Source organism: Pseudomassariella vexata, assembly GCF_002105095.1.
Source record: "Pseudomassariella vexata strain CBS 129021 chromosome Unknown BCR38scaffold_2, whole genome shotgun sequence".
Classification (NCBI taxonomy): Eukaryota; Fungi; Ascomycota; class Sordariomycetes; order Amphisphaeriales; family Pseudomassariaceae; genus Pseudomassariella; species Pseudomassariella vexata.
In genome coordinates, this window is record NW_024467957.1 from 925,495 (window position 1) to 933,628 (window position 8,134).

The 8,134-nt window shown below is 53.2% G+C and overlaps 2 protein-coding genes across 2 annotated transcripts; one reads left to right on the forward strand and one right to left on the reverse strand.

Moving 5' to 3' along the window:
- Positions 1–18: 18 nt before the first annotated feature.
- Positions 19–2,943, reverse strand: BCR38DRAFT_463247 (actin-like protein, ARP8 class). Its single transcript, XM_040862637.1, has 2 exons — positions 2,640–2,943; positions 19–2,565 (listed from the first exon to the last, which is right to left on the reverse strand). Exons 1-2 carry the CDS (start codon positions 2,677–2,679, stop codon positions 383–385), a joined length of 2,223 nt encoding a protein of 740 aa, XP_040719697.1. The 5' UTR covers positions 2,680–2,943; the 3' UTR covers positions 19–382.
- Positions 2,944–3,656: 713 nt separating this feature from the next.
- Positions 3,657–4,391, forward strand: BCR38DRAFT_405429 (uncharacterized protein; the record flags this gene model as incomplete). Its single annotated transcript, XM_040857959.1, has 1 exon — positions 3,657–4,391. The coding sequence occupies one exon, from the start codon at positions 3,657–3,659 to the stop codon at positions 4,389–4,391; it is 735 nt and encodes a 244-aa protein (XP_040719698.1).
- Between the last annotated feature and the right edge of the window lie 3,743 nt (positions 4,392–8,134).

Below are 8,134 nucleotides of genomic sequence, written 5' to 3' on the forward strand. Positions count from 1 at the left end.
TGGCAACTTATCCATTCGCCTCGGTAAAATGCTCTGTCTTGATGTCCATATGGAGGTCAATATTATAGTTACGGCAGAGATCTCTGGCATGACCTTCTTGTCGTAGTTTAGTTGAGTAGGCAGCAACTCTAATGCCATTTCGGACCCTGATGTATCTCATAATCAATAGGATATAGAGTAATTATTATACCGTATATGTGTAACATTTCCCATCCGTCAGTCTTGATTGATGGATTTATCCCCAACACCATACGACCAATCAACCAGACGAAGCGCCTATCATCAAGCCTTCTCATCAAGATAACTTCTTCCAATGACATCTGCATAGCCCTGAACTCTACACAGCGAAGGCCCCGTAGCCAAATACACTTAGCTGACTACATTACCAAGCCCACAGCACTTTATGATGCAACACTCTAGCGCCCAGTCTTTCAAATTCCGGCGGGGTGATCCAGCTATCATTGGCAGGCAGTTTCGCAAAAACACTGGCGCCCTTCCAAACCACGACCTGCTCATCCATGTCCCTGGCACTCCGTGAGACCAGAATACGATCAAAGAGGTCGGGCCTTCGGGCCTTGAGCTTATCCTCAAGCGTCTGGGTGAAGAAGGGGGTTTTGGAGCCGCCGCCGATGACCATGATGGAGCCAAGGTAATCGCGGAGCTTCTTGTCCTCGGCTTTGGCGGCGTTCTGGATAGCCGTCAGGATGGCAATGTCCAGGGGGGCGACGGGGAGGACGGCGTCGCGTTCCTCGGCGAGGATCTTGGCGGTGCGGGACGAGGAGTCGACGAACATGCCCGGTGGAGGAGGCGCGGGCGAGGTACCGTTGCGGGCGCCGGGGCCGGGGGAACCGTTGGTGGTGGTGCTGTTGGCGCCAAAGAGGTAAGGGGCCGCTGGAGTCGAGAGCCCTTCGGGTGCGGGAGAGGCTGCGTTGGAGCCCATGGGTGTGCCGTTCTCGCCGGCGCGCCCGAGAAAGTTGAAGGGTTGTGGTTTCTCCTTGCTTGGGGTGGCTAGGGGGTCCGCAACCGAGGCTTGTGAGAGACTGAAGCCATTCGCATTGGAGGCTACCAAGGGCTGGAGCAGGTCTAGGATGGCAAGCTGTGCGGCAGATGCCGGGTCATCCGGCACGTCGACCTCGTATGCGTTGTATGAGCGGTCCATCAGCTTGCGACGGCGACGCAGCTTTGCGCTGTGGTCGAAGATGGCTGGTTCGTAAAACCCCATAGGGGCCAGGATGACCTCGTCGTAGGTCTTGAACTGGTACTTGTGTGTGGGTTGATTCGGGACGCGGAGGTGGAACTGGTAGAGTTGCACTGATATGTCGGCCTGTGACATGGTACAGTGCTTGATCTTTAGCTCTTCGGCTAGCAGGAAGTCGTACCTCCGCCGCAGGTTCATTTCTTGGTATGGGAAGTTGTCGTAAAGCATCATCTTCATGAAGGTCTCTGTCACGTCGTATCCACCGTACTTGAGGTTGATGCGCGAGTCTTCGATGACTAGACCATCCTCTACGCAGGCTATGGATGTCTTCTGCGCACCTACATCGACCACACATGCCTGAGTGTAGCCCGCACCGAACGTGGCCGCCATGCTCTCCTGAATGAAGCATATCCTGCTGAACTCGAACCATGTCATGCAAGACTTCAACACCTGCTCGACGTAACGTTTATCATAGAGGTCCGGTATGACGAAGACGCAGCTGTAGTTCTTCCAGGCACTGTTCTTAGTCAGGCCCAGCTCTTGCCGGATGGCTTTGTCCAGTAATGTCTCCAAGTCATCGTGCAGATGTTCGGCTGTCGAGTACTCGTCTTCGTTGAGCCACCCATGGCGTATGGGCCACCATAGCTTGAACTTGGGATTCGAGTCGTCAGGAACCCGCAATGCGCCATGGCCGACAAAGCACGATGCTAAGGAATCTGGGTCTTCGAGGCTCTTGACGTCGGTCCATTCGATCTGCAGTGGGTCATTATGCAATGCTATCTCCTCCGACTCAGTCCTCCGGTTGAAGTTGACGACCAACTCCTTGGAGTTGGGTAGGACCTTGCGCTTGTTGGCGCGCATGTCTACCTTCAGGTCGTTACACATCTTCTGGTACTTCTTGGACCATTCCTCGCCGTACTGCTGGTCTTGTGTCTTTGCCTCGAACTGGCGCCGCGGTAGCGCTTCGTACATCTCCGACTCGGTCTGGGGGAACTTGGTGGCAAGCGCCATGGGGATGGTTTTGGGCAACGCATCGCTGGCAAAGCCTATCCTCAGATTCTGGCTGCCGGGGTGGATGACGATGACCTTGGACGGGTCCATCAGGCCATCGGCGGCTGTGGGACCTCCATCTTCCTGCTGGATATCCGGTATGGGCAGTGGGACATCGGCATTTCCGTTGCGCGCAAGTGCGCGGTCGCGGTCTTTGGCATTCTGGACAAGTCGGTCTCGAGCGGCCTCGGCCTGCAATCGTAGGGCGAGCACCTGGTCATCTCGCTTCATATATTCGGTGTAGTAGTTCTTTTGGTTTATAGCAGCGACATCGGGCCAGCTAGTTTGCTTCATGCCATTGTCGGTTCGTTCTAGTCCTTTCCAGTTGTGAGCGATCATGGCAAACACCAAGAGGGCTCAGCTTGTGATGGCTGATGGACAACAGACTTACCTTCCCGAAGGAGGACGCGCTCGCTTACTTTGCCGACCATGGTTGTCCCCTTAGTTTGGCGATGTGCTATGCAAGAATGGCGCTATAACATTGGTTGTGTTGGTTGAAGCAGAGCATCCCAAGCGTCATCAAAATTGCCAACTCCCAAAAACCCTCCGCAAATAACTTTGGCTTCATGCTTCAGAATCCCCAGGCCTGCGCAAGTGGATCAAGTGGATCAAGTGGATCAAGCAGCCGCGCCGGACAAGAGCCTCTCCACACTTATAGCCAAGCTAGTGCCGGATTCGTTTAGTGTAGAAGTCGGCCTTGGCAGGGACAATTCATACGGTCCTTCCTCTATTTGGCCAGCTGGAGAGCTCTCAAAACATGACTGAACAGTTGCATGTGGATTGAATCACGTGGATACATATATTATTTTTAAGGATAGCAATGGGAAAGAAATAAACATGGTGAAGGGGAGCAATGAAACACATTCTTGGTGAAGGCCATCGGTCCGCAACCAGCTGGGCACGCGTCAAACGATTCCCAGACCCTGTACTTTGGACATATGGCAACAGCTTCAAGCGGGATGGAGCATAAGTCTTTACGCGTCAACTCCCAAATCAAGCCAATTCAAACTGTGGCCCGGAGCTTCTGGTAATACTCGATGAGCACTATTTCTCAAAATATCAATTCACTTCCGCGGTTGTCATTCCGCAGCACGGAACCAAGTAGGCGGGTTCAAAGTCACCTGACAACCGATGACGTACTGTCACGGACTGTGACTGCCTTGTTAAGAACGTTCGAATGAGGCCACGGCATTTGATTGACCAACCACCTGCTTTGGAACTTGTCGAAGATTGATCATTGCCTTTGCGACCTCACATACCTCGAGGCACCATAACTCGCACTTACTAGAGTCAATCAAGCACTCAACCACAAGCTACTTGGCAAGACTTTCGACAAGGTACGATTCTGTTGCCGCATTCAGCTCACATAGACCACCCAGTTTACGTGGACATCAAGACTCGGCCCAGCATGGCACCAATTCCAGTGTATACGGACAGCCCTGTCGCTGCAAAGCCATCGAATGTAACTCCACAAACCGCAGCGCCCGAGGAATCTCAAAGTGCTGCACCGGCTACCACAACGGCAACAGCAACAGTATCAGCAACACCTACCACGCCATATTATCCCCAGGCCCAGCCTGGTGCAACACCCACCCTTCCGGTACCCTCGGCTGCTGCTCAAGCATATGCTTCGCCTACACAGCCAACCCTTACTCAGCAATTGCCTAGCGGTGGTCCCCCGCCACCACAAGCCGGAGCAACACCGATGTCTTCAACTACTAAGCCGCATCTTCCACCTCCTCCCAAGGCGGGAGAGAAGTTTGTGCCGCCCCCACAAGCTCCGACGCCGATAATGCCGTATCCTGCGCAGATGTCAATTCCCCCCCCGACCATGGCTTACCCGGCACAACAACAAGGCACCGCCACGGCGGCAGCTTCCTCACTGGCGTACGGCCAGGGACCTGGCAATTTCATTGGTCAAGGAGGCCAGAACTTAGAGCATCCTCTGGGCTATCACCAAAACGTGAATGCATCTGGGCTTGACAAGTACCAAACATCTCCCGCGCAGCGAAATGTAATGGGGGATGGACATGATCACGCCGAGGAGGGCATGTGGGACACGGCCAAGAAGTGGGTCTCCGCCACAGGAGAGAAGCTCGCGGCAGCTGAGAATGAGGTCTGGAAGAGAATCAACAAGGAATAGGGTCGTAGACAGTTTGGCGTGCTCGGGACAACGTGTCTTTCAGCGATCAGACTCCGTTGTTCGCTTTTCACCATGGTCCACGCCCAACTTGGCCTAATGGTTGCTAAAAGGAGATGCGATAGGGCAGCCATGAGATGAACCTTGATACGTTCGCAACTATGGCAGACAACTGCCATAAAGTCTACGGAGTCTCTGAACCTCAACTAGACTGGCTGACCACTATGTTTTGTCCCGAGGGGCAGCCTATTACAGATGCAACTCCCCTGGGGCTATGTTCAATATCAGACAGGCCAATAAGATAGAAAACAGTAGTTATGTTCAATATCAAACAGGCCAATAAGATAGAAAACGGTAGTCATGTCCTCATCTAAGGAGTCCGTAGTTGCACTTCCGACTTTCCCGAGCAATGGCGGAAACCAAATTTCCCCCTTGGATCTTGGTGGGACTCGCAAGCCTAGTACGGCGGTGTTTCTGGCAAACAAACTTGCGTAGAGGCGTGGTCACAAGGCAGGATCTTCCGATGGATTCTACATCTCGGAAGGGCGGGGAGGAGGGGGCACGGCATCGCGTCATCCACCAACCGCTCCTCCAGATCTCCATAAGAGCCGGGTTAAGAACATCAGACTATGGCTAAAAATCGAGCATGAAATGATTTCCATAAATGGTCTGCGTTGTCATGCGACCTGCCGGGCTTACCCTGGCATTCAGAGCCGGAGCGGGGAGGCCGGGGCTGTAGAACAACCATCGAACGTTCGGAATCTGACCAAGAAAGCCAGACAGCCAGCCCCCGTGCTTTATGTTGAAGCCGATGAGTTCCATTCCGATCTGACAAGGCCATGTATATAGGCAAGCGGGGACTTGAGGAGGTTGATTCACTTCTTGATTCAGTACTTCGCGTGAAGCTCCAACCATTGAAGAGTAGACCAAGAGGACACTGTCGCCAACTTTGGAAACAAAGAGGAAGGGGGTGCGTAATTTCTGCACACGTGCCCCCTGATGCCTGGGATGAATCTTGCGGGCGAGTGAAACTCAATACTTGTAGCCGTCTCGATTGGTGTGAGCGGTTAGACCTGCAGGCACTTGCTGCCAATATCCAAGGCATCACGGAGCTGTTGTATTGGACGGCTCACAATGACTGGATGACAGAGGTTGAAGGAACATGTGCACGCTATACCGGAACTTTATATAGTACAGGATCTGTGATATGACCAGATCATCGGCCAAAGAAACCCATGCAGACACGGCAGCCAGGGAGTGTCCTGTATGTTAGCCCATTTAGGCCTCGATACGTGGGCGCCTCTGTCTCTATCCATACGGCCTAGGTGACCAAAGCCATCGAATGGACAACACAACGATCCCGGGTCGATAATATGACGAACACTATTTGCGGCCCAGCGGACGAGCAGCCTTACCAGGACATCCCAAGGGGAGGTGGCAAAAAAATGCCAGTTGGCAGTTGGCAATCCTCACTTCCTTGTTGGGATGATGGACGTGGACGTCACGAACACGACTGTGAACTGCGACAATGCCGCGACTCATTATTGTGGGTGCCTGTGGATTTGTGTGGTCCGAAATCCATATGGCCCTGATGGGGTGGGCAACCAGAAGAAAATAAAGAAGAATAAACACAAATACTCAAGCACGTATTTGACGCTGCGCTGGAGCGGCCAAGCTAGCATTCTCCAAGTGATGCTGATGGCAGGGTAACATCGCAGAAGAAGCTTAAAACCGAGGCTTATCATCAAGAGATCAAATTGGTCTTCTCCAACGGCTGTCCTGACCATCAGTAGACTGGATCATGTCACATCATGTTACGATGCTGACAGGGCACTACAAACCAAAACACGGAGTAGAGCACACTACAAGGAACAACAGCTTGTCATGGTGCCCATCATGACAAAAACCAGTCCATGCCGAGAACTTGAAATGTCATTAGCTCGCGGCGTTATCAGACGTTGTCCCGTGCCTGCGTGAAAGTGGGCGGCGGCACAGCCGCGAGAGCGCCCCAAAGTCCTCGAATCGGTAAAAAGTGGTTGAAGAGATAGATGGCCGATGCAAATTGTGGTGTTGCGGGAGGAGGGGCTGAGAGGCCAAGACACTAGAGAAGCAACAGGGGTTTCTCTGACAAGATCTGACACACGGAGCCCCTGCGTCTCCATTAGCACAGAGCCAATCAGGAGGGGACGCAGCGCAACCATCTAACCTCAAACGTGTCGGCCGAACAACCACAGGACAACCTTTTCTCGTCTAGCGACTTCTAGTCATCTTGTTCCCTATACCAAACCACAGGCCATTGTCGGGCTCTCCTAGACTCCCTCCCATCGACTGCTACTGGGCACTACCATCTCTGATATACCCTCCACCGAGTTTTACATCGAATTCTACGCCCTGCTCTCGCAATCTTTTAGAGGTTGACGATGGCCCGCGCTGGAGCCGGTGGATCGTAGACCATGCTCAAATCAACCCCAGCTCCGCCCATATAGTAACCTCCCATCATTTCTATTCGTTGCCCTGACACGCCCACGCCCACTGCCACAGTCCTGATTACCCCTGAATACATTTGTCCTCGCGCATCTGCGGCAGTTGCTGCAGGTGCGCTAGATTAGGCGTCTTCGGAAGCCCAGAACGGTCTTCAATTCCGTCCACCACCACTGCCTCATCAAGCTTCTCACGATCCCCTAGTGGGGCCGGCTAAATCCGCCAACTATGTTTCTTCGTCTCCGATAGATACGAGCAAAGACGTTCGAAAACTGATGTGCAACGGCCTGGTTGGGTCACGTTCACTGCCAAAGCCTTTTCTTGTATGGCGGTCCAACCTGCGTGGGACGCAGTGGGTCGTCCAAGAGAGACTTGCAGCTGACAGACTGGAGCTCCCAGTCTCGAATGACTTGACCATGTATCGTCGTTGGCCGGATACGTCGATCTGGAGTCGAGTTTCTAAACCAACGTAACATCGTGGCATCTTGGAAACGCACCGAGCCAGGTCCAACCAAACACACTGCCAAACACACCACCTGGAACCGAGCCTCATCTTCGTTCAACCACGGAGGCTGATGATCATGGATCGCTGTGTTTGGTAACTAACGTCTAACATCACTCCATGTTACCCTATGGCTGGCGCCATGGCTGCACAAGCACTTCACCTCGGCCACTCTCAATGGGTTGGCCTGGGGTTCGGGTACTCTCATTTTACAGAACTCTCACCATGGGAACCGTCCGAGACGACTGCACCACGGCCTCATCGAGTCATCCGAATGGGAGTAACAAAATACGACTCGTCCGTTGTTCTGAGTGGCCCCCGGTTACTCCACTGGTTTGACCTGTTTCCTATTACTGTAACCGGCTGCCCCCGAGCACGAGATCTCAGTAACCCTCCGAACCCCAGATGTTCTTTGTAATTCGACAACCCGGTGGCTCATGGCCTTGTCAGGTTAGCCAGAGCCTCGTCGTATCCGTCTACCATGCTCGAGCGAGGAGTTGTAACTTGTGCGACAAAGCCACCTCCTCAGTATTTCGTCAACTCCGCTGAGCCTCGTTCAAGCTCGGCAGTTGGACGACGAAAGTCGTAGTGCGGCTTCTTTCTTCTCATATCTCTGCTGCTACAAGGAAACATGCGGTGTGTTCTACACTGACTTCCTCTTGGTTAAGTACACTTCCGTTTTGGTTTTCTTCACGAAGTTCCTTTTTCTTGTCGATGCCAAATCGGGTCCGTCCTGTTACGGGTGGGCCCCTGCACGAGGTTT

Excerpts from the sequence above, each read along its gene's own strand:
- BCR38DRAFT_463247 (XM_040862637.1), bottom strand. The coding sequence starts at position 2,679 with ATGGTCGGCAAAGTAAGCGAGCGCGTCCTCCTTCGGGAAG. Across the intron at positions 2,566-2,639 it reads GCGCGTCCTCCTTCGGGAAG|GACTAGAACGAACCGACAAT; the intron begins GTAAGTCTGTTG and ends ACAACTGGAAAG.